This window comes from Trachypithecus francoisi, unplaced genomic scaffold (assembly GCF_009764315.1).
Source record: "Trachypithecus francoisi isolate TF-2019V2 unplaced genomic scaffold, Tfra_2.0 Lachesis_group11, whole genome shotgun sequence".
NCBI lineage: Eukaryota > Metazoa > Chordata > Mammalia > Primates > Cercopithecidae > Trachypithecus > Trachypithecus francoisi.
The window spans coordinates 62,255,234-62,282,009 of NW_022681456.1; the positions used below are offsets into that span (position 1 = coordinate 62,255,234).

General features: G+C 36.5%; 1 protein-coding gene and 1 non-coding gene across 3 annotated transcripts in view; one reads left to right on the top strand and one right to left on the bottom strand.

Annotated features, from left to right (window-relative positions):
• Positions 1-15: 15 nt before the first annotated feature.
• The window catches only part of ZFC3H1 (zinc finger C3H1-type containing), a 53,641-nt gene continuing 26,880 nt past the window's right edge, over positions 16-26,776 (top strand). Inside the window, exons 1-9 of one of the 2 annotated variants that reach the window (XM_033221263.1) lie at positions 16-828; positions 6,239-6,655; positions 15,204-15,268; positions 17,916-18,114; positions 18,670-18,893; positions 20,408-20,531; positions 24,357-24,454; positions 25,818-26,027; positions 26,223-26,387. In XM_033221263.1, coding sequence (XP_033077154.1) covers positions 231-828; positions 6,239-6,655; positions 15,204-15,268; positions 17,916-18,114; positions 18,670-18,893; positions 20,408-20,531; positions 24,357-24,454; positions 25,818-26,027; positions 26,223-26,387 — 2,100 coding nt within the window. In that variant the 5' untranslated portion in view covers positions 16-230. The other variant, XM_033221264.1, reaches the window with a different exon arrangement.
• On the bottom strand, positions 23,359-23,482 carry LOC117091239. The gene has a single exon (XR_004440348.1). It is a non-coding gene; the product is annotated as a small nucleolar RNA SNORA17 (small nucleolar RNA).

The window sequence follows — 26,776 nt, forward strand, 5'->3', positions numbered from 1 at the left end:
TTCTCGCGAGGCGGAAGAACCCCGATCGCTGAGGAGCAAGGGGGCGCTAGGAAAAGGAACTGGGTTGCGACGGTCCGGCGAGAGAAAGCTGGGGTGTGGGGAAGTTGGGGAACAGAGGCCGCTAGGTGTGCGAGTAGGGTAAGACCGCACCGACCCGGCGGAAACGAGGCAATTATCGGGTGGATCCCCGGCCGGAGAGCTAAGGTTGTGTGGAAGGCGCTGCTCCCCGGATGGCGACCGCAGATACTCCGGCCCCGGCCTCCAGTGGCCTCTCGCCGAAGGAAGAAGGGGAGCTTGAAGATGGGGAGATCAGTGACGACGATAATAACAGCCAGATACGGAGCCGGAGCAGCAGCAGCAGCAGTGGCGGCGGGCTGTTACCCTATCCGCGGCGAAGGCCTCCTCACTCGGCCCGGGGCGGTGGATCCGGCGGAGGCGGTGGCTCTTCCTCGTCATCGTCCTCTTCTCAGCAGCAGCTGAGGAATTTCTCACGCTCGCGGCACGCGTCTGAGCGGGGCCACCTCAGGGGACCCAGCAGCTACCGACCCAAAGAACCATTCCGGTCTCATCCGCCCTCTGTACGGATGCCTTCGAGTTCACTGTCCGAAAGCAGTCCCCGGCCGTCTTTCTGGGAGCGGAGCCACCTCGCCTTGGACCGTTTCCGCTTTCGAGGCAGGCCTTACCGGGGTGGGAGTCGCTGGAGTCGGGGGCGAGGAGTGGGTGAGCGAGGAGGCAAGCCGGGGTGCAGACCCCCTCTGGGAGGAGGAGCAGGATCCGGGTTCAGCAGCAGTCAGAGCTGGCGAGAGCCCTCTCCACCTCGGAAGAGCTGTATCCTTAACGTGGCGGTCGGCGCTGGGTGTGTCACTTACCAAAGTTCCCTTTAGCGTCATTACTAGGTCTGTGAGACGAGTGTAACTTTGAATCATCAGAACCGCTGATTTCTCCCTGTGTCAGTATACTTAAAGTAAGTTGTTCTTTGGTAATTCCCCGTGTGTCACACTATAGCGTTATTCTTAAGACTGCTTCATTGGATATATTAACGTGCTATGGATTGGGTTAAGCTAATGAAATCTAAGACAGTTAAGTCTGATTTGTAATTATACCGTAGAAGCCCAAGTTTCATTAGCATTTGTATTTTTGCTGGGACAGAAACTTTGTATTTTATGCGAAGTTGACATATTGTTAGAGAAAAAATATTCATAAACAAAAAATACTGTTGCTTTATCATATTGCGGTTTGACATTGAAAATTGTAAAAGTTTCAGTCTGCGCAGTCCTGCACTATTTTCGTGATTCTGTTTTTATCTTGATTTATTCCGGTTGCTGCCTTTTAAATTGCAGGGGGGGGGTGGGGAGGTTAAAAAAACACTCTGGTGTCTTTAACAAGTCTGTTTCAGAGTTTTTTGATTCATTTGATCTTTTCGGAACGCTTTACCTCCTTTACGTTTGTATCTGTGTTCACTTTCGCGCATTGTGTAACTCTTCGTGCTGACCAAATGAGGGCCAGAAAGAGAAAGATAAACTTATCAGCATTTTTATTTTAATATGTTAGAGTGAAGGAATGTGTATGCGAGGGTGGAGATTACAGATACGTTGAGAAAGGAAATAGTAACATACCAGATTTTTGCTACTTCTAACCTTATTCTCAGTTTTAAACGTTACTGAGTTTACTCAGGATTTATACAGAGGAATCAATCATCTGAAGGTTTCCTGTTTTATAATGGGTTTGTAAAACCTATCTTGACTTACACTGTGACCATTGCAAAAATTTAAAGACTTTCATTACTGGTTGTAATTCCCATAGTGTGATTTTTAATTTCGTCATTATATATGAAACTTAAAAGTAATGACAGTTATTTGGAAGACAATCAGAATTACTTTTATAGAACACTTAGGTCCAAAATAGGTCTTTCTCAAATGTCATGATGTAAAAGGGGCAAGGAATGTACATTTAGGTAAGAAACGGCAGCTTCTGATGCTAGTCCCCCGAAAAACCTTACTTCTGCAACCAAAAATTGGGTTAGGAACATTTTAGGATTGTTTCAGAGAAAATCATGTAGGCGCTGGGCGTGGTGGCTCACGCCTGTAATCTCAACACTTTGGGAGACCGAGGTGGCTGATCACTTGAGATCAGGAATTCGAGACCAGCCTGGCCAACATGGTGAAACCTTGTCTCTACTAAAAATAAGAAAGTTAGCCAGCGTGGCACTGGGCGCCTGTATTTCCAGCTACACGGGAGGCTGAGGCAGGAGAATCGCTTGAGCTCCGGAGGCGGAGTTTTAGTGAGCAGAGGTTGCACCTCTGCACTCCATCCTGCAAGGTAAAGCGAGACTCCGTTTCAAGAAAAGAAAAGAAAAGAAAATTATGTAGATATTTAACTTTTTAAAATGGTTCTTCCAAGAAGGTTAGAAAACCTCTGCCCACGGTGTTTCTTAATCCATGGATTTGTAGTCTATTTTCAATCCAAAAGCCAGAAAGGCTGTTTGAGCATATGTGTGTGTATGATTTTAAATTTTTTTCAATTAAAAAATTTTTTTATTAAATTTATTTAAGAAAATTTGAAGAGACGAGGTCTTGCTATGTTGCCCAGGCTGATCTTGAACTTGTAGCTTCAAGAGATCCTCCTTCCTTGGACTCCCAAAGTGCTGGGATTTATAGGTGAGAGCCACCAGTCTATGTGTTTTGTAAAGGTACAAAGATGAAACCTGTAGTTTGTATTAGGGAAACAAATGAAAATAAGTAGTTGTAGTTTAGTGTAAAAAGTTGAAACTGAGGTATGTGTATAAAAAGTACTATGGGAGCTCAAAAATTTTTCTTAAAATTTTTATTCTGTATTAGAAAAGGGGGAGGTGAGTGGGCTTTCTGCTTTTGTCCTCCTTCTGCGTGTTTATTCACTACTATTTTGGGCCTCTACCATAGACTTTTATTAATTGATAAGCTTGTACGTTTTTATTAGTAAACTGGCATATGATGTTGCAAAAAAAAAAAAAAAAGTACCGGGAAATATCCAGTCTTGTGTGACTTTGATTTCTGTAGTAACTTGTCATAAATAAGGTATCTTACTGTTTTTCTTTTCACAGATGCTGCACTTAAAAGGATGCTTATTTCTCTGCTCATTGTTTTCCTCATGGAGTATCACTGATTCATCCTAGAGGTGGTGTTCTTTTTAAGAATTTGAGAAGGAAAACGTAGTTCCCAGCTACTTTTGTATAATGTGAGCAAACAAAATATTTGTTACAACACTTTATTTAAATTTATTTAATATCAAGATTGTACTCAGTTTAATTCATATTTCCACTGTGTGATTATAATAATATAATAATACCTTTTTTATTTTGCAAATACTGTATAAAGAAATAATGCAGGTTACTCTGTGGCATATTTCTATAATTTAGAAGTAAAGTAGCCTGAGTATAGGGTTTATTTATTTCTGTTTTTGTCATAACTCCTTTCACTGTAATAACTAAGATATGCTAGTTGCAACTTTAAAGAAATAGAATAAACTAGATTCAATTGCAGTTCTTATTTTCATCCTTAATTTTTCTTAATGATAGACACTTTGTCAGTACATCTTAGCATGTCTCCCTTGAATGACTGCTCTTTTAAACTTTCAAATCTGATGAGAGCTAACATAATTAGGCCAGTGTCTCTCATCAGTAAAAAGTCATTCCATTTTCAGCTGTAGCTGAAGGGGTTGAATAGCACTTCTTTTTGTTTAAACCAAGGTTCAGTTAGAAATTGTATCTTGACAAGCATAAAATTAAATCTGGTAAGTGTTGGTTTGATCTTAGCTATTCTGTATAGATAGGGATAGATTTTCTTTAGCCTTAAAGGAGATTAGTCAGTTATAGTTGTAACTCAATTGCTTTTCCTTATTTTTCTATTTAGCATTTTTATTAGTATATTTAATCATTTCCCTTTGCAGATATTTCCAAGGTCTTCAGTCTTTTTTTTTTTTTAACTGCAGTTGTGCCTTTAAATGACTCCAGTGAAAAGTAAGATATAAATGCGGATAATTACAGAACTTACGTACAAAGAGTGCATAAGAGGGGAAGGGGGAGTGAGAAACTCCAGCTTCATAGAGGTGACGCTCGAATTGGGGTTAAGTTGAAGAACAGACAAACTTAGACACAAAGCTATGCAAAAATTGTGATGAACAGGGAAAAAGTAAGTTTGGAAAGGAAAGCACAGGTCAGATTATATTTATTCTCAGGATTTTGGACTTTTTTATTAGTGAAATTTAAACAAGGGGAGTAATCTTATATTTTTATTCTAGAAAGATTACTCTGGCAGCAGCAGTACGAAGGATGGCTTGTAGGAGATAAGAGAAATATCTTTTCACCAGGGTAAACTCTCCTGTGGTAGGTAAAACGGTGGAGGTGCATTAGAATGCTCAAAATAAGAAGAGAAAGAGGCTAAGTAGTGCTCTCTGAAGAGCACCATTATTTCACAAGTTAGAAAGGACTCAATGGAGACTTAAAAGACAAAAAACAAACAGGGAAACAAAGGGAAACGGAGTTATGGAAGCCAAAAGAGAAGTGGTTTATGGTGTCAGATTCTCATAGGGGTCAGGTAAAAAAAAAAATAAGGTTTGGAAACATTGATAAGGAAACTTAGCCACAGCAGTCTCTCTAGGTTAATGGGACAGAAACCAGATTCCATTTGGTAAGAAGGATACAGAGAAACTGGTTTTCTTGCAAGAAACTTGACTTTGAAGAGATCAGAAAACCAGAGCTTTACTAGAACAGTTTTGCTGTAGAACTGTTAAGATTTTCAGATGTACTTACTGCTTATTTTTGTTTCTCAAATGATGGTAATTTTCATTTTTAGAACTGATCATCAGGAGAGTTTAAAAACCTTTTCTGCTGCTTGTCCTGTGAGGAGTTTAAATAGAAGAACCATATTTGGGGTACTGTATTGTTACATCCTAGCCAACTGAAAATGATCTATAGGCTGGGTGTGGTGGTTTATGCCTGTAATCCCGGCACTTTGGGAGGCCAAGGCAGGTGGATCACCTGAGGTCAGGAGTTCGAGACCAGCCTGGTCAACATGGTGAAACTCCATCTCTACTAAAAATACAAAAATTAGCCGGGCATGGTGGCACGCACCTGTAATCCAAGCTACTCAGGAGGCTGAGGCAGGAGAATTGCTTGAGCCTGCGAGACGGAGGTTACAGTGACCAGGATCGCGCCACTGCACTACAGCCTGGCTGACAGGGTGAGACTGTCTCAAAAAAAGGAAAAAATCTATAAATGGTATATTAAAATCCCAGGAAGTGCTGTCTTTTCTCTTGCTAATACCTGGTCTGGAAAAATGAGGTATAACAATTCTCATGTATGAATTGTTTAGAATAAAAATTGTAGTTTGAAATTGTGTAGCTGTTTCTAAGGAAGAAGTTACTTTTCGTGTATCACTGTGTTAGAGAAGAAAATAAGAACAGTTGCTTCAGATTATTTTCATTACATTTTCCCTTCTCTGTAGGGGAAAAATAGGAGATATATTTTGAGTACTATTTTAAAGTGTTTTCTTTTTTTTGAAACGGAGTCTCCCTCTGTTGCCCAGGCTGGAGTGCAGCCGTGGGATCTTGGCTCACTGCAGCCTCCGCCTCCTGGGTTCAAGCAATTCTCTTGCCTCAACTTCTCAAGTAGCTGGGACTACAGGCCTGCACCACCACGCCTGGCTAATTTTTGTATTTTTAGTAGAGATGGGGTTTCACCGTGTTGGCCAGGCTGGTCTTGAACTCCTGACCTCAAGTGATCTTCCTGCCTCGGCCTACCAAAGTGCTGGGATTACAGGCGTGAGCCACCGCACCCGGCCCCCTGAAGTGTAAATTATCCACATCCGTGACAAACCATTCAGTTTCTCCCTTCTTCATTCAGAAAATAATCTTTAACATACAGCTAATTATGACTTTCCTGGCACTTACAGAAGGAAGGATGCTATATAACCTAACTAGGTGGACTATCTATGGATACTACTGGTAATTATGACACTAGTGATTTTGTAAGTGTACTATTTATATGGTACTTACTAAATTCAAGTATGGACACATAATGAAAGTGGGTATTAGCTGCACATACATTAAATGGAATTTAGTAATTTAAAAATATTGATTCATTTTTCTTGAAAAATTAAAAAGGGAGAAAATTCATCCATAATCTATGTGGTTTTTTTTTTGTTGTTGTTAAATTTAACTGTGGAAAATTTTTGGAAACTGGTTTCCTTAATATGCTGCTCAGCCAAAAGTTTTGGAAGGTCTCCATCAAGAAAACAAAATTATTCATCAAAAAATGAAAACTGTGTGGAAGAAACTTTTGAAGATTTGCTTCTAAAGTATAAGCAAATACAATTGGAACTAGAATGCATCAATAAGGATGAAAAACTAGCATTGAGTAGCAAAGAAGAGAATGTGCAGGAAGATCCTAAAACATTGAACTTTGAGGACCAAACTAGCACTGATAATGTCAGTATTACAAAGGATTCAAGTAAAGAAATAGCTCCTGAGGAGAAAACACAAGTCAAAACTTTTCAGGCATTTGAATTAAAACCACTCAGGCAAAAATTGACTTTACCAGGAGATAAGAACCGTTTGAAAAAAGTTAAAGATGGAGCAAAACCGCTTTCCCTGAAATCCGACACTACTGATTCTAGTCAAGGTAATGGAATTAAATATTTCAGTTAGTAATGACTGTTCTTTCTCTAAAGGAGTAACTACTTGTTTTGGTAGTGTACTTCATTTAAATGATTGTACGCTCATTTAAATGATTGTAATTATCTGTAAATTTTGTACTTTCTGTGTAGACATATTATTGAATAATTACTAATTTTGTTTACTTTTAGTCTTTATTTCTTTATTTTTTTTTTTTGCCTGACATGCTGGCCTCTATAATAGAATGTTATACATAAGTGATAATAGTGGACACCTTTGTTTCCTAATTTAAAGAAAATGGTTTTGACATTTGTCATTAAATATGATGTTAATTTTTTTGTAGGTATCCCTTATGGGGTAAGGGAGGGTTTTACTCCTATTCCTAGTTTGAAATTTTCAGTGTGAATGGATGTTGAAGTTTACAAAATCCTTTTTCTTCATTATTGGGATGAGCATCTAATTTATTCTAATTTGTTAGTGTAATGAATTATGTAATTTATTTCTAGTATTAAACCACCCTTGTATGCTTGCGTTTAATACAGTTTATGATATACCATTTTTAAATCATGGATTTGGCTTGTTTTTTCTTTTCCTCTTTATTTTTAAGATATAATTTATATACAGTAAAACTTACCTTTTAACGTTATAAATGTGTGTGTAGTTCTTCAGGTTTTGACAAATGCAGACAGTGTGTAACCATCACCAGCCACCATTAATATACAGAATTCTTTCATCAACCTCAAACAGTTTCTCCAAGTGTCTTTGTAGTTATCCCCTCCCTCAGCCCTTAGTTCACCTAGTAACCACTGATCTGTCCCTATAGTTTTGCCTTTTCCAGAATGTCACATTAATGGAATCATACAGTATATTGCCTTTGATTATAACTTCTTTCATTGAGCATAATGTGTTCGAAATTCATTCATGTACTTGTATATGTCAGTAGTTCTTTTTTGTTGAGTATCCCATCATACTATAGTTTATCCATTTCCCAATTATGTTTGGGTTTTTCCAACTTTCAGCAATTACAAATGAAGGTTTGCTAGTGTTTTATTTAGAATTTTACAGGCTATGTTCATAGCCTGTAATTTTTTCCCCCCTCTTTTTCCTTGCCAGTTTGTAGTGTAAGGTTGTGATACTCAAATCGATTGGGGCTGGTTTCATCTTTTTTCTCTGCAATAGTTTAAGATTGGAAACATTCTGAGATACTTGGTAGATCTTGCTGGTAATTGTCTGGGCCTGGGTAGAGTTTTTTTCCAAGAAGGTTTTAATCTGACTTTTTGTGTTTTCTATTTCTGTTAAGGCAGTTTATGTAAACTATATATTTTTTGTAATGTGTCTTTCCTATAAGTTATAGAAGTTATAAAAATTATTCTTAAGAATTGTTTACTTTATCTGTAGTATTTGTAAGTTGTACCTTTTTTTCCCCTGCTCTCTTCTTTAATTTCCCCTGAAATAAGTACATAGGTTCTTAAACTTTAATTTCCCCTGAAATAAGTACATAGGTTTTTTCCCTGCTGTCTTCTTTAATTTCCCCTGAAATAAGTACAGAGGTTTTTCAGCCTCTCTCCTATTAAGATCATTTTAGGCCATCAAATTTGACTTTAGTTCTGTCTCAAGTTGGGATGTTTTAACTTTTTTCATTCATTCTAAATATTTTCTAAATTTTTATTTTTCATTGACTTGTAGGCTACTTGAAAGTATGTTTCTTCGAAACATGTAGGTTGTCTAGCAGTGTTTTTTATTGATATCTAAGTCGATCATACTGTCAGAAAATAAGATTGCTATGATACCCAATCTTTTGAAATACTTAAAGACTTCCTTTGTTGTCTAGTATGTAATCAGTTCTTGTAAGAGTTCTGTGTATGTTTGAAAGAAATTTGTAGATTACTTGAGCTTTTTGTGTTGTTCACTTTTTTATTTTTTGATACGCTTGATCAGCTACTAAGAGAAGTTTGTTCAAATTTGCCAGTGTGATGATGGATTTGTGATTTTTACTTTTTGCTTTAAATACTTTGAAGCTGGGTAATTAAGTCATTATGTAGTGACTTTATCTCTGACGTTTTTGCCTAAAAGACTATTTTGTCTTACATATTAATAGCCACATCATCTTTCTCTTTATATAATTTCCCACCCTTTCAGTCTTTCTATATCCTCATGTCTCAGATATTACTTGTACATAGTATAGAGCTGGTTTTAATTTATAATTCAGTATGACAATCTTTGTCCTTTAGCTTAAACATAGTCTACTCACATTTTTTATGATTATTGACATTTGGTTTTATTTCTTTTTTTTTTTTTTCTTTTTAGTCTCTTATTTTTCTTCACACAATTTTTTTTTTCATTTGCTAGTTTGGAAGTTAAATACTAAATTTCTGGTCTTATATTCCTGCCAATGTTTAAAGTTAATCAAGAACCTTACCGTTTCCCCAAAATACAAAGAATGATGTTTGCTAAGTTTTGCCTATATTTTTAGCACTTTCTTGGCTCACTGTTTGTATTATGTCTGGAATTATATATGTATAAATACATTCTCTTTGTGTGTGTGTGTGTGTGTGTGTGTGTTTTAGATAAGGTCTCACTGTGTTACCCAGGCTGGAGTGCAGGGGTGTGATCATGACTCAGTGCAGCCTTGACCTCCTGGGCTTGGGTGATCCTCCCACCTCAGGCTCCTGAGTTGCTGGGACCACAGGCATGTACTACCATGCCCGGCTATGTTTTAAAAATTTCTGTAGAGACAGGGTCTCAGTATGTTGTCTAGGCTGGTCTCAAACTCTGGGCACAAGTGATCTTCCTGCCTTGGCCTCCTGAAATGCTGGGATTACAGGTGTGAGCCACCACACCCAGCCCCTAATTATGTTCTTACTAACAATATTTTCTGACTTCCATTGTTGATTTTCAAAAGTTATCAGTCTTAATGATTTCCAATTTGAAGATAATCTTTTTTCTTTGATTGTTTTAAATATCCTTTTTGTCTTTGATATTCTGTAGTTGAATTGTGATGTGCTGATTGTAGATTTCTTTTTTTGTATCCAGCTTGGAATTTGTTGTTTCTTGAATCTGCATTGGATCTTGCATTGGTTCTGAAAAAATGATCACTATCTCTTAGAATATTATCCCATTCTCTCTCTTTTTTGGAACTCTGTATAGATGTATGTTATGTTAAGTCATCGTACTTTATCTTTCATGTCTCCTAATTTCTCTAAGTTTCTGTCACTTTGTAATTGATATATTCTGGAAAATTTTCTCTGATACATCTTTCATTTTACTGATTCTCTCTTCAGCTGTATCTGATTTGCCTTAAGCCCACTTACTGAGTTTTAAATTTCAATTACAGTTTTTATTTTTATTTCATTTTTGTTTGTTTTCAAATCACTTTGATCATTCTTTGCACTTTTCTTCTCCCTGCTTATAATTTCAGCTTTATCTTTGTTCCTTTAAACAAATTAACCATAGGTCTGTTTTGTTTTATCTCCTATCCCTGCTAATTTTCAATATCTGAGGTCTTTGGGAGTTTGATTTCTGATGTTTGTTTTTGTTATTACTCATTTTTGGTACTTTCTTTCTTGAACATTTAGTGGTTTTGTTTTGTTTTGTTTTAATGTGAGGTGGTCATTTTCTTTTGAATTTTAGTAGTGGGAAGTTTTTGAGACCTGGGACAAAGATACATTCCCCAGAGAGAATTTGCTAAAGACTTTAGCCTTGAAATCAGTTCAGCCCTCACTGGCTGCCCGTATAGTGTGAATTTGGTTGTAAACCTAAGTGATGATTAAGAAAAGACACACAAATAACTATCATGGAGTATAATATGAGTTATGTGTGAAAGCCTAGAGTAACACAGGAAGGATTAAATATCCTCACCTGGATTTAGAAAGGTTTTGTAGAGATGTAAATGTTTGATATACTTCTGGAAAAATGAATCTTTTCCACTGGGGAAGTGAGAAGGAACCCAATGAGCAGATAGGCACAGAGGGCTTTTTAAGGGCATTGAGATTCATCAAATATGTATGCAGTGTGAGAGATAATGGTGTTTTTTTAGGTGAGTGGTTGGATATAAAATTATAAAAGGACAAGTTAGTGTTGGATTGGGAGGGATGTTTAATATTTTGCTAAAGATTTTGAATTTTGTCCTTTAAACATTGGGTAGGCTGTTAAATATTTTTAAGCAAGAAAATGATGTGATCAGATGTGTGTTTTAGAAAAATAACTGGCATCAGTATGGAAGAGTGATTGGAGGAAAATCAAAGAAGCTAAAATGTCATCTGAATCAGTAAATTATATAATTGTTTCTACATGTATATTTCCCCACCAATCCTCACCAAGATTCTACTATCAAACTTATTTTATTGGTGAGCCTTTTTTCCATATCTCTTGACAACTCTTCTATACCTTCATAACTTTTTCAGGCCCTTTACTCAAACTTTATTATTGTCAGTATATAAGCTTGTCTCTTATTTGAGGTAATCACACTCAATTCCAGCTTTTCACTTCCTGACCATAAACTTGTTTGTAATCCATATCAATTTTCACTTCAGTTCTTTCATCCTGAGGGTAATGATTCTCTTGTTCATGACCATTTTGTTTTAACTTGTTCCCCTGGCTCTAACTTCTTCTGCCTTCTCTGGGACCTTGCTTTATTTATTCTACTTTATCTTGAACCATTGTCTCCTTAGAGTGTTCTTAATATATTTGACTTTTCCATCCAAAAATGGAAATCCTCTTCCACCTTATCCTACATTCTGTCTTAAATTATGTCAAGTATTCTTCCTCTTTTCAGTAAGACTTCTGAGACGTGTAGTCTGTACCAGCTTTTCACTTTACTTCTCATTTCCTTACTAGCCCAATACAGTTTGCTTTTCTACCCCCATCACAATACTGAAACTACTCATGGTAGTTTTCTGTGACCTAATTGCAAATTTTAGTGGATGTTTTTTATTTCATTCTTCCATTCATTCAAAAATTAGTTGAGCACTTTATTCCACACTCTTGGAAATAAATTGGTGAGCAAAATAGTCACTTCTGTTTTCATGGGCTTGCGTTTTAGAAGGTAAAACAGTAAACATGATGAGTAAATTAACTGTTACGAAAGAGAGAAAGTATAGCAGGGTAAGTCGGAAAGGGATATTGAGGATACAGCTTGCAGCACTAATAGGGTGGTTAGCATAGGTATCTATTTGAAGGTGAGATTTAAAGAAAGACTTTGAAGACAGTAAAGGAATAGCCAAATGGATTTCTGGTGGAAGAGGCTTCTACACAAAAGGAATAACTAGAGCAGTGATTTTCAAAATGTGGTTTCTGGGGACTGCATTATCTGGGAACTTGATAGAACACAAATTCTCAGTCTCTACCTTAGATCTGTTGAACTGGGAGCTCTGGAAATGGGGCCTAGCAATCTGTATTCAGCCCTTCTGTTGATTATGCTACATGCTGAAGTTTGGGCATTGCTGAACTAGAGAAATGACCATAATACAGAAGGATGCCTGACATGTTTGGGGAAGAACCAGGAGTCCTGTACTAATACAGAAGAGAGAGTGAGGGGAATGAATAATGGGAGAGAAGCTGTTGGAGATGGCAAGAGGGGGCAGATCTTATAGACAGAGCCTTATAAGAACTTTGTTTTTTTATTCCTAGTGAAATGGTGACCTCTTACAGGGTTTTGAGCAAAGGACTGACATAATCTGTTTTATATTTTTAAGGCATCACTCTGGCTGCATTGTTGAGAATATTCTGTTGGGGTAGACATCTCACCTATATTCAGTGATGTTTTTCTTCCTTTGAAATTTTGGGATTTCTGTAATAGATTTTAAAAATAACTTCCTGATTTTCCTTTTCTGTCTTTTGTTTGTTTTAAATAATTACTTTTCCTATGTAATTTCTTAATTTGTCATGTCCTCAGTGTCCCATTTTCTAGAGGTATTCTCATTGTTGTGGTTTTAACTACTACCTCTGTGCTGGTGACTTTAGCTCACATTAGACTTTTAGTGGGTAATATTTTAAATTCTGTGTGACAAGAACAGTGTTCATTTTGGAGGTTTTGAGTAAAACTTGAGATAATTTTATTGTACAGACCTATGACAGTGGTAGAACAATATCTAGCTACCCATTTGATCACTTTAAACCTGCGTTTATAATCTTTGTGTAAAGTTATATTTATTGTCTGAAATTTGTATTTATTGAATTTATTGTATTTATTATTTTGTTTTTGTTTCTGTTTTGTTTTTGAGACGGACTCGCTCTGTTGCCCAGGCTGGAGTGCAGTGGCGCTATCTCAGCCCACGGCAGGCTCCATCTCTGTGATGGACACCAGTCTCCTGCCTTGGCCTCCTGAGTAGCTGGGACTACAGGTGCCCGCCACCATGCCTGGCTAATTTTTTTGTATTTTTAGTAGAGACAGGGTTTCACCGTGTTAGCCAGGATGGTCTCCATCTCCTGACTTCGTGATCCACCTGCCTTTGGCCTCCCAAAGTGCTGGGATTACAGGAGTGAGCCACCGTGCCCGGCCTATTGTGTTTATTTTGAAGGTAGCAGTGTAGTCATAAGGTACCTGTTATGTTAATAGATGTTTGCCTCTATGCTACATTAAAGGGAGGTGCTGCCATTTTGTATAGACAAGTGAGATCCTAATCGACCAGTAGATTTCTCATGACCTAATGAAACTCATAAGTTTCTCATGTAGGAGAATAATTTAGTGTTTAATGTTTCCCTGTTTATTTTTGTCTGATAGTTATTACTATTGTGTTGTTTTTAAAAGCATGATCATTTTTGCTACAGTGGGACATATGCATTCCCCAAAATTACCACACTGCAAAATTGTGCAATAAAAACAATAGGGTGTGTGGAGAAAATGAGGTTAGAGGATCAGCACTCAAAAACTTTATCCGTGGCACATAAAAGATAGGAATAAATGAAAAATGATAGCACAGCTTTGCATGTGAAATGGGGGGGAAAAAGTGTGAAATATTAAAGTAAACTTGTCAGCATTCCATGAAATAGACCTGAAGTATACCTGTGGAAGTGGAATGTTTGCTACTTATGAGTTATTATGAAGTAAAACAACGAGTGTTACCTGAAATCAGACAGTAAATTGTAGTACCAGATGTGGATGTATGTGCCTTATAACACACACAATGAACTTGGGTATTTGATAGGTGTTTGAAGTGTATGTTTGTGTATTCCTACATGGCTCAGATCACTTGGGTGCAGTTTTCTGCAGTCTTAGTGTTTCTCTGAGACAAATCACACATATAAATTTGTGTTATGCTCAAATTCTTTTCTTTTTTCTTTTTTTTTTTTTGAGACAGAGTCTTACTCTGTTGCCTAGGATGGAGTGCATTGGTACAATCTTAGCTCACTGCAACCTCCACCTCTCAGCTCCAAGCGATTCTCCTGTCTCAGCCTCCCTAGTAGCTGGAACTACAGGCACGCACCACCATGCCTAATTTTTTGTATTTTCAGCAGAGACGGAGTTTTGCCATGTTGCCCGGGCTGGTCTCGAACTCCTGACCTCATGTGATCCACTTGCCTCGGCCACCCAAAGCACTGGGATTACAGGCATGAGCCACTGCACCTGGTTGCTCAAATTATTTTCTACTGTATCAATCATGTTGCAACAAGTTCACATTTATAGACTAAGCCTTTCAACAGAACTCATTTGTCTTGAAATTTGGTCATTGCCTTCTATTTACATTGATTGAGGTGCTTGATTAGTCATTTCTCTATTTATTGAATAAGTTGCATATTCTTTGGTTCACTTGAGCAGTCAAATTAGGATGTTTGGAACATTGACAGGTGTGGTGTTATGGTAAAAACACTAGGCTTGAAGTTAAGATCTAATTTAAATCCTAGCTTTGCAACTTCAGTTTTGTCATCTTAAGGAAAGATTTCTGAATTTTTAACATAATCTGTTTTAGCTACAAAAGTATCTCAACAGGATTGTAGATATTCTGTAACTTTATTATGTGATGTTTAAAGCTGTTGTAGATTACATAATATATAAATAAGGTTTTGTACATTGTTTCATCAGTCATCTGGGCCCAAGGCTAGATGTTCAGAAAAAAATGTATGGATGGACTTAATTTTATTGATACTTAAGCTGCCTCTACCGATGCTTTTCTAGGTAAATAAAAGACCAGTTCTCTAATGCACAAATGTAGACATTGAATTTATTTCAGTTTAGAGGACTGGATTAATTTAGTCATCATTATAATCTATCAGTGTGGATAATCCAGTTGATAATTAAGTGTTGCTGCTTGTTTCTATGCTTTATAAATTCTGTTCTTACTTGAAATGACTGTAGTTCAGAAGTCATTTTATTAAAAGTGTGGCTTTATTTTAATATTTTGAATCATTTTGGCTTATAACTTTCAGGAATGAGGCTGATAAGAAGTTTGTTCAGATTTTTGTTCTCTTTAATGGTATTTTCCTTTGGTTGAGAGATTGAGAAAATGAGACCCTTTAATGATATCTTTAAAATAATTACCAGATATTATATAGGATTATTTTATTTTAGATTGTGGCTATCTTTTGGAGTATTCAAAAAATATTATTTTATTTTAAAGGATTACAAGATAAAGAACAAAATTTAACAAGAAGAATTAGTACCTCAGATATTCTGTCTGAAAAGGTAAGATGCTGCTTTGTGAGACTGTATCATCTCTGTAAGACCCATTTTCACATTGCTTTATTTTGTTCTTTTGTAAGGGAAATTGTCTTACTTTCACTCATTTTCTTTCATCATTCCTATAACTCCATTTGGACATAAGCCTTAAAGATAAGAAATTCTGTAGTGACATCTTGGAGTCTCTTTTCCCTGGGTTCTGCAAATGATGTTTAATTAAATGTTATATATATTCATACAGGATCTTTTTTTATCATTTGTTTTTTTGAAACCTTTAATTTTGATCCAGATATTTTCTCCATTTTTTGTGGGTTATCCTGTATGGGTAAGCTTTTGGAGTTAGGTAGACCTTCACCTGGTATCAAATTCTATTTCCACTTCTTGTTAGCTGAGTGACCTTGTATAAACTATTTAGCCTTTGCTTGCTTCTATATTCTTTTCTACAAAATGAACTTAATGTCTTCTGTCCTCTGGGTTGTTGTGAAGCTTCAGTATAATGAAATACAGAAGCATCAAGCACTGTGTTTGACATGTAACAGTCACTCAATAACCTAAGCCTTTTCAGTTTGTTGAATTAGAGATCTGAAATATCTGTAGTTTTTTTCTTTTGAGATTTCAGTTTGTTTTTCTGTATAAACTGAAATGATTTAAATGGTCTAGGAGCTTTAGGAAAAAGATGGCCCTGAATTTAGAAATGATACTATAACGTACACATACACATTTTTAATACCCTCACAATAACCCTGTGAATCAAGTTGACATTATGTACATTTCATGGATGATGTAAGAGTCCTGTGAGTAGATTAAGTGACTTGCCTAAAGTTATATAGGAATTAAGTGTCAGAGCAAGTAATTTAATGAGCATGTCTGACTAATGGGAACTAACGAGCTTAGCTCTGTGCTCTTGCTGTTCAAGTAACTACCTCACGTATCATATAGGTGGGTGACAGAATCAGTGGTTTCTTTCATTCCAAAGGAAGTAGTTGCAAAAAATAATCAAAAGTCTCACTGGGCGTGGTGGCTTATGCCTGTAATCCCAGCACTCTGGAAGGCTGAGGTGGATTGATCACTTTAGCTCAGGAGTTTGAGACCAGCCTGGGCAACATAGTGAGATCCCAACTTGAAAAAAATTAAATAATTTAAAACAAAAGAAAACAAAAAGACTTTGTCTCAGTGGAACAGTGAGGATAGCTTTATTTTAGTTAAACTCTCTACATGAGTACTATTTAATAGAATTTTCTACAATAATGGAAATGTTTTATAGCTGTATTCTCCAATATGGTAGCTGTTAGCTACACGTGGCTATGAAGAACTTGAAAAGTGATTAGTGTGGCTTAGGTCCAAATTTTTAAATTCAGTTTTGGTAATTTAAATTCAAATAGCCACATGTGACTCATTACTGCCATATTGAACAGCACAGCTCTAGAATTTCAGTACTAGGCAATAGAATTTGATACAGTTAAGTGACTGAGAACTTAAAAAAGAATCATGATAATTTTACAATTATTGCTTACATGTAGTTACCAACAGTGGAAAGGGTAACTATTCTGGTTTGGTTAAATTGAAGTACTGAAGTGTATGACAGTAGTTTAGGGCTTATAGTAGTTCATATTCAGGTGAAATCATTAGTTAGTATCCACTGTTTTCTTTATGTTTAACAATAGAAATAATTTAATTGGATTTTAGGAGAAAATATAATTATAATTTACCTATAAGAAAAAGTTATTAGATAAGTAGGCCTTCATCTTTTGGAATCTTTTTTGACTCTTCCTTTCCCTTTCTTGCGCATACATAAAGAAAAAGCAGAGTTTGTGTTTAACTTCAAGGGTGGGGAAGCCAAAGCTATCCTCCCACCCCTTATTAAAATCAATGGACTCTAATTATGAACCTCTTCGGAACCTGCCATTTTTCAGTTCTGTTTTTGCTATCATGTGGAGAATATTTCGAAAGTGAAATGCAAAAGTTATTTCAATTGGAAAAAAGTCTCAGACATCTGCTTTTAACATTATTGTCCTGTTTTAGCTTTCCTGAAGAAAAGTCTGTTTTCAAAATATATAAAATATTCAGATAAATATCTGTAGCCTTAGAACACATAACAGTCAGCTGTAAGCAAATCTCTGTAGATTTTTCCCTTCACTAGTAATTTAAAGAATTAAAAAATATACACATAAAAGAAAATTTGTACATTTGAATCTTGAGGATGTCTGTTGTTCTCTATTACTGGTGAGGCCAGCAAAGCACGTGATCAGGGAACCACTTCCTTCTTCTTTCCTTACCTCTCCTGGGTCTTATTTCTTCATTGCATTTGCTGCCATCAGACTTACTCTTTCAGGTTTGGGAAGCCCTTTTAAATGTTAGCTACTAACTCTTTTATTTTTTGCATTATCCTGTTCTATCAGTTGTACCGCCTCACCAACCCTACATTACCTATATACACATACCTTCTGCAGACTGAACTTCTATTCGTATTTTAGGAATTACATTAGAGTCTTAGGCTGTGGGAAGTAAATTAGTTTACTTATGTTATCTGTATTTGCCTTGTCATATTTGCCTTCAAACTTTAAATTTTTATCTTATAAAGGATTTGACTTGATAAAATGTATAAGCTAAATAATAGAATTAAAAATTTTAGCTCTTTCTTTTTGCTTTAAAGAAACTTGGTGAAGATGAAGAGGAACTATCTGAATTACAGCTTCGCCTTTTGGCCCTTCAGTCAGCCAGTAAAAAATGGCAACAAAAAGAACAGCAGGTGATGAAAGAAAGCAAAGAAAAGTTGACTAAGACGAAAACTGTACAGCAAAAAGTTAAAACAAGTACAAAAACACATTCGGCCAAAAAAGTTAGCACTACAGGTGATCATTTTTATTAAATCTTTTGTTTTTGTTTTGTTTTGTTTTGTTTTTTGAGACAGAGTTTTGCTCTTGTCACCCAGGCTGGAGTGCAGTGGTGTGATCTCTGCTCACTGCCACCTCCACCTCCCGGGTTCAGGTGATTCTCCTGCCTCAGTCTCCCAAGTAGCTGGGATTACAGGCGCCCACCACCACGCCCAGCTAATTTTTTGTAGTTTTGGTAGAGACGGGGTTTCGCCATGTTGGGTAGGCTGGTCTCAAACTCCTGACCTCAGGTGATCCGCTCGCCTTGGCCTCCCAAAGTGCTGGGGTTGTAGGTGTGAGCCACTGCTTGTTAAATTCTTCTAGCTGAATTCATGTATCAGTATAGTTTTGGGATTTTAAATCAGAGTTTTGAGTTTGGGGAATTATAGGGCCCTAAAATGGAAAACAGTCTTATATAAACAACTTAAGAGGAGCATCATCATTGATGAATCGATAATGAAAATATTTTTAAAGACTCTTATTTTTCTTTTATCTCCTGACAGATACTAATGTTTATGTATTTTTTATTTAAAGCTAAACAAGCATTGAGGAAGCAGCAAACAAAGGCATGGAAGAAACTACAACAACAAAAAGAACAGGAAAGACAGAAAGAAGAGGATCAGCGGAAACAAGCTGAAGAAGAAGAGAGAAGGAAAAGAGAGGAAGAAATCAGAAAAATTCGAGATCTCTCAAATCAGGAAGAACAGTACAATCGATTCATGAAATTGGTTGGTGGCAAGAGGAGATCAAGAAGTAAAGTAAGAAATGCAAAAATATAAAATCAAAACGTTACTCTAAGTTTCCTTAAAGTCTTATTTCATAGATTCTGTCAAATAAGAAAGCTTATTTTATAAATAACTCTTGGAAGAAAGGAAGGTAGGTTATAATTGGGAAAGCATCTTTTGTAGTCGTAGGTATTAGAGGACAAAATGAAGGCTAAAATTATGATTAGCAGAGACTACTTTTAGCTTTCTTACCATTTTCTGTTTAGGTGAAAGTAGGATTACTAAATTGTGAAAACAAAATGGCTGTTTCTTAAGTACAGGGGTAGAATTTCATTAGTTTTTCATTGTTTAGTAATGTAGATTGAGAATTGTGTCATGACTAGTATGGACTATTTTAATGTTAAATCATCATATAGTAATAATCTTAGTGCATGGGGCTATTTTGTGTTTAGTGGTCAAGCATTTGTTGAACATTTACTATGTATATGAATATACTTGTTGTCTTCTCTTTTTCTCTCTCCCTCCCTTCTTTTACCCTGTGCACCCAAAAAGAAGAAAAAAAGCCCAAAAAGAGTACACTTGAGAATGTATTAATGAAGAATAGAGGGATATTAAAGAGTAAATTCATTAATTGGAGTTAGATTTGCTTAAGCAAGGAATATTGTAAATATTTATACTTTGAACTTTTTTTTTTTTTTTTGAGAGGGAGTCTTACTCTTGTCACCTAGGCTGGAGTGCAATGGCATGATCTCGGCTCACTGCAACCTCCGCCTCCCAGGTTCAAGTGATTCTCCTGCCTCAGCCTCCCGAGTAGCTGGGATTACAGGCGCCCGTCACCACGCCTGGCTAATTTTTTTGTATTTTAAAAGTAGAGACGGGGTTCGCCATGTTGGCCAGGCTGGTCTCGAACTCCTGACTGCATGAGCCACCGCACCGGGCCAATAGAATCTTTTACTAGAGATAAATATGGTATTATTTGCACATTATTCTTTACCTCCTCAAGAGGTTTTGCAAGTTTTTAGTTTATTATAAACTGTCTCTGAGTGAAACATAGTAAGAAGTAGATAAGAAAACAGCATACAATAGGTAAACACATTTACCCAGAATTTGTAGTTTTCAGGTATCATTAATTTATTCATAATTAAAATGTTTTTGAATTTTTAGAGAAATGTTCTCTATGTAGTCATGATGATGTAAAACTTGCTTATATTCCTCTAGTTTCTTAATCATACAGAAGTCATAAGTGTACAAGAGTTTGATGTCATTTTTACAAGAAGAGCTAATTAGTGGCTTAGCTAACAGTGGGGGATTTCATCTGTATAGCTAGTATTTTGGAAATTCCATTATCTATCTCATTATACAGTTACGAAATGTCAGCCAGTGTAGCTGTCATTTAAATTGAATCTCCCAAAGATGTGATAGGCACATCTAACTGAATCACCATGATTTTTGATACTCTTCCCTAGAAGATAACCATCAGTTCTTTTGTGATTTGTAACCCAAGAGAGAAAATGCTTTGAAACTAAAAAAAAGTGTTGTATACTTAGTCTTCAGATCCTGACCTGAGGCGATCCTTAGATAAGCAACCTACTGATAGTGGAGGAGGCATTTATCAGTATGATAACTATGAAGAAGTTGCTATGGATACAGATAGTGAAACCAATTCTCCAGGTATGAGCCAAAACTTGAAACCTTTGTGTATTTACATGTATTAAGTAGAGAATAGTCATTATGGTACTCAAAACTTTGAAAGAAATGTGTAATGCAAGTGAGATTTGCTGATGAACTGTATGATGATAGACATTATTTGTTGTTGTGAATACTTAGAGAGCAAACCTCAAATAAGTAATAGTAATCTTTATTTCCAAGTGTTTCTAGATAGCCTTTAAAGTAAAAAATAAATAAATAAGGCATTGTTTAAACTCTGTTAACTATTGCTCTAGAAAGTGAAGATTGGGCCGGATGCAGTGGCTCACGCCTGTAATCCCAATACTTTGGGATGCTGAGGTGGGCAGAGTGCTTGAGGCCAGGAGTTGGAGACCAGCCTGGCTGACATGACGAAACCCCGTCTCTACTAAAAATACAAAAATTCGCTGGGTGTGGTGGCATGTGCCTGTAATCCCAGCTTCTTGGGAGGCTAAGGCATGAGAATTGCTTGAACCTGGAAGGTGGAGTTTTCGGTGAGCTGACATCGCACCACTGCACTCCCACCTGACTAACAGAGAAGATTCTGTCTCAAAAAATAAAATGAAAAGTGAAGAATGGGAAAGATGAGAACACTACTCTTTAAAAAAACAAACTCTTGATGTTTATATCCAAGATTCATTCTGCTTTAGTCAAAGAACAAAAGACCTTTTTTGCTATTTGGCTTCCTGTCTCTTTCTAGTATGACAATTTGTAGAAATTTTGAGACAAAATTATACTAGTGGCATCTCAGGAAAGACTAGTTAGAACTGGTCAGGGCTGTAACTCTCCTTTAGGTTGCATTGTCTAGAATCTGATTTATCTTTGAGGGCCAGAGACTTGATTTTGTTGATGTTCAGTGGTGATTGGCTGTGAGAGACCTATTCCTTCACAAATAATTTAAAACACGTAAGACTGAGGCAGATAGCAGAATGCAGTTGGCATTCCAGGAACTGGAGAATTTGGAAGAACACCTGATCAGTGTATTTCTCCCTGTAGTCACATGGTGAGACCAAATCAAAACTAGAATCCTACTTTGGTGTATCTAGACTAGAGACAAAACAAAATATGTATTATTTGGCTAGTGTTTACCAAAATGCTCAGTTTTCAGGTTGTTATTGTAAGCTGGTATGTGATAGTCTTATATTATATTATGTTTTGATAACATATTTTAACTTGCTTTGGTCAATCTTTAATTTTCTTATTTTCAGATTTTTGGAGATGATTTTTTGTAATTCCCAAGTATCGACAATGTTATTCATACTTTATTTCTATAAAATAACTTTATGATCTATGCTTTTTAAATGATTTTGTGAAACATGTAGAGAACGTACTCTATGCAGCTTTGTCAAATTTTAATTTTTTTGCCACATTAACTGCAGATATTTATATATATGTATTTTTTTCCATTCAAGATCAATTTTTTCTCAAATTTTGCCAACACAAACGTATTTTATTTGAAGAAATGTGCATTAAAACTGTCTTTTAATTCACTTTATCTTGTATTAAAAAAAAGTTTAAAAAAACAAGATAATTCAAATACAGTAAAAAATCAGTTTAGGATCTGAGGTTCCAGGCAGTTCAAAAATTCCTGGAAGGTTATTTTTTTTTTCACCAGGATACCACAATGGCAGAACAACTTAAAAATCAGAATACTAAAATTATGGGGTGGTCCCGGCAGCTGCCCCGTCCAGCTGGAGCACACAGTGCCACCAAGGTAGAGAGGCCAGGGTCAGAGACAGTGGGCATCCCAATGCCAGCCTGCCCATCCATGTAATGAAAGCAGAGCAGGAACTGCAGCTGCATGGCCTTGGGAGCGGGTGGACTTGTGGAAAGCCAGGCTTTGAGGCTGCAAATACTTTGAGTACCACTGGTGGTCCCAGAGCAGGTGGAGCCTGTATCTGCACCTCTGTTCCAACTAGCCTCCTGGCACAGGGCTAGGCCCACATCCTGGCCTCTGCATCTTGATCTGGGCTGGGGCTGGTCCACCTCATCATTCTGGCCAGTGCTCATACTATAAGCCAATCACAAGTTATGTCAACTTCCTTCCTGTGTTGAAAAACAAGAATGGCTGGGCACGGTGGCTCACACCTATAATCCCAGAACTTTGGGAGGCCGAGGTGGGAGGATCACCTGAGGTCAACAGTTCGAAACCAGCCTGATGAACATGGTGAAACGTTGCCTCTACTAAAAATACAAAAATTAGAGCCAGTAGTGGTGGCTCGCCCCTATAGTCCCAGCTACTCAGGAGCCTGAGGCAGGAGAATCACTTGAACCTGGGAGGTGGAGGTTGTAGTGAGCTGAGATTGCGCAACTGCACTCTAGCCTGGGCACTGAGCGAGACTGTGTCTCAAAAATAAATAAATAACAAGAAAGCTTGACACAGAATCAAGAGCACAGTAGAAGTACTTACTGTTAATACTATTAACTGAATCAAACACCAGCAAACACTCCCAGTTCTTTGTCCTCCTGGATGATCCTGACATGGTGGGTAGCATGAACCAGCACGTAATGGACTTCATCTTTCCTGCCAGTAGTTTCTAACATTCATGAATGAAGGCTCCTCTTGCTGAGGGCACCCTCTACCTTCCCACTGTCCTTTCAGACCCCCTAGTGGGGGCCCAACACAAAGGTTAGAAAGTCCTCAGAAGCCTTTCCTGGCACCTGGCAGTGAGTCAGGGCTGGTTAAATCTGGATGAGGACAGTGCAAGCTGGAGGGCTTTCCTTGGAGATCAGTGCACTCACTAGGTCCACCCTCTCTCCCAGATACTAGGAAGGGAAAACATGCCAAGTCCATAAAATGAGAGCACCATCAAATGTCAGACTATTAAACATTCAGATGTTCATGGGGCAGAACACTGAGCATAGACATAGCCTCTCTCTGCCACCTAATAACAGAAATGTGACACAGCAGCCACATTTGCAGCACTATGTAAAATGTTCCAAAGATAATGTATATTCAGATGATCTCATTTGGGACTCAAGTCAACCCCATATAAGGCATGTGGATAATAATGTATTGACTTGTGAGACAACTGGGATAAAGAAGAAATGTTAGATTTTCTCTAAGATTATATAGTTAGTGGGTAGGGTAGTAAGAGTAGTCTTTGAAACTGCTATATTTCAGTGAGCCTAACAAGTCATTGAAGATAAAATACACAATTATTTTTATCTGCTACCAAGGAAGAAAAATGCTGAGATGCATCAATTGTAATTATTTCAAAATTAAAATGTGAAAAAATGTCCACCTTAATGACTAAATACACTAAGTAATTCTTCTCATTCCTGGTTTTATTTGCTTTCAACACAGCTTATATAGTCCATGTCCTCAACTTTCTTTTTGCTCCACAAGAAGGGAATAATGAAGTCACCACATCATTGTTTTCCTTTGGCTAGGGCACTTTGGCAGGATTCAAGGGAATTTTTTGTTTCATTATTTCTTGAAAAGTATGCTTGTGGTTTTGTTGTTTGTGTGTGTGTATGTGTGTGCTTTTTTTTCTTTCTTTTTTTTTTTAAAGTATGCTTCTAGCCTTTCCTGCTCTATTCCCTGCTCTTATCATTAGGTTAAAAGTGGAACAAAGTGAGAGTTTTGAGGGACTAATCGTTAGTTTGAAGTGAATGGCTGACTTTATGATGATATGACAATTTTAAGTGGCTGGAGATGGACTTATGAGCGTTAAAGATTTTGTCAGAGGTTGATAAAATCTAATTTGCACTCCACCTAGATGTATTTCTTCAAACATAACATAAATCTAATGTATTCCTGGTGAAATATTTCTGTTACTAAACTCTTAACAAAAAATTTGTTTACAGCTCCTTCACCAGTGCAACCGCCATTTTTCTCTGAATGTTCATTGGGGTATTTTTCTCCAGCACCGTCTCTTTCTTTGCCTCCACCACCTCAGGTTTCTGTAAGTCAAAATTGATTTCTAAGAAAATTATTTTGTCTTGTCTTTTCTAATTTGTTTTTAAAAACAAATGAATGGTTAGGTTTGAAGAGGGCTTAAAAAATCAGAATTGCTTACGAGAATTAATAGCATTGAAATATGTAGAATAAACAGTTGATTAAAGCAGCAAGCTATCCGTTTGGTAGATTTTTTTCATAGCTAATTTTTAATTTCATGTTGACTTTTCGGTACCTATCATGTTTCCTTCTTCTCTTTACTCTCATCTAGTAGCTACTCAGAAAATTTATTCAAAAACAGAAGTTATCTACTGTTTTGGACTGTCTCTTTTTTAGGGAATTGGAATTTATGTGCATTAGGATGCTTCTAAAAATTAATATTCTCTCCTTTCTCCTCTTTTCATAAAGATGGTTATTTTTAACTTGAAAATCCAGCAAAAGAAAAGCATTTTCTATGAAGTTAATTTCTTTTCCCCTGTCTCCAGTCCTCCCACAAAAACAAAACAAAATAAAAAAACGAAAACACAGGAAAAGGAAAAAAAGGAAGTAGAGGAATCAGACATTAAAAGTTTTGACATTATTTTTAGATTGTGAGAGCCTAGAGATCAAATTGAGTATCTCTCACTCAGTAGGTGTAAGAGGGAAACTTTCCGTTTCAGGAAAGATGCGTAGTGTGTTTCTAGAACATATATGGTGAGGCGAATATTAGAGCCAGTAGTGAGAGAGAAAACAGCACTTTATTCGTTGTAATGTTTTCTTTTTGGGAAATAAATAAATGAACTAAATGCCGAGAGAAATACTGGAAGATCTTTGATGCAAATACATACCCAAATTCAGGGATTTGTGTAAAATTAGTTTCCTTTATAGATATTCTCTAAGAAGCCATTTTAAGAGAGTAGTGGTGATTCTTCTTGATACTTAATTAATGATTAAGGTACTCTGCACTATTATTCACAGAATCCCTTGGTTTCTAATTTTTATTTTTTACTGAAATATGTCTTGGGTTTCAGTATCTCTTCTTGCTTTCAGGTAGTCATCTAGAAGGAAGGACCTTGTATAGTTTGATATCTGTATTTTCTAGAATGCTAAATGTATATAAGAATGAGAACAGAGAAGTTTCTATAATTTTCCTTGAAGTTAATAAATGTTTCAAATATTGTTGATTTTTTTTTTATTGTAAAAATAACACTTTTTCGTGGTTGGCTATTGATTTCTGGGTTTGTTTTGAGGTTAACATATACTTAGCTTACTATACTTACAGCTAAAATAATAATATAAAGTTTATTTTTTTCTAGTTTAATATTGCTGCAGAGATAAGCATTTGAGTTGATAAAATTTGCATTGTAATTATTTCTTTTTTTAAAACATAGTCTCTGCCACCTTTGAGCCAGCCTTATGTGGAAGGCTTGTGTGTTTCTCTTGAACCTCTACCTCCTCTACCACCATTACCACCTCTCCCACCTGAAGATCCAGAACAGCCTCCAAAACCACCTTTTGCAGATGAGGAAGAGGAGGAAGAAATGCTGCTTCGAGAAGAACTACTTAAATCTCTAGCAAATAAAAGAGCTTTTAAGCCAGAGGTAATTTAGGTACCTGAACCTCTAGGTGGTGCTCTTGAGCTTAGCTTTATGGTAGTCCTACTTTTTTCTGGTTACTTGGGTTTCATTGGACTTTTCTGCCAAGTGGGGATAATTCTAACATGCTCCAGATTTTTAAAGGTGGCAGAAATTTATTTTTATTTAGGAATGTTTCATATCTTTCTCTTCCTTATATAGGAAACATCCAGTAATAGTGACCCACCTTCACCTCCAGTTCTGAACAATTCACATACTGTGCCAAGAAGCAATCTATCAATAGTCAGTATTAACACAGTGTCTCAGCCTAGGATACAGAATCCAAAGTTTCACAGAGGACCTCGTCTTCCACGAACTGTGATCTCGGTAAAAACAAAAATTTAATGCTACTTTTATTCAAACAGTTGTGAGAAATTTCTATGAAGTTTAGTTGTCCTGTTTTCTACCCCTTAGTTTATTTATATACACACATATATTCACATATAAATACAAATTTTTAAAATTTATTTTTAATTTATTGATAAAATGAGAGCAACACCTTCACTTGAAAACTGGTAAAGTTTGGTGATAGTGTGTTGGGGGAGTTATTGTTTTCATCAGAGTGGTATACTTTCCTCTGTCGTTTCTTCAACTTTTTTTCTATAGAAATTGGCTTATTCAGATTTTCTATCTTTTTGGAGTCAAAATTTTAACAAATTACATGTTTTTTATTTCTCCCATCTCTTTGTATACTTTGTGTATGTTTTCCAATCAAT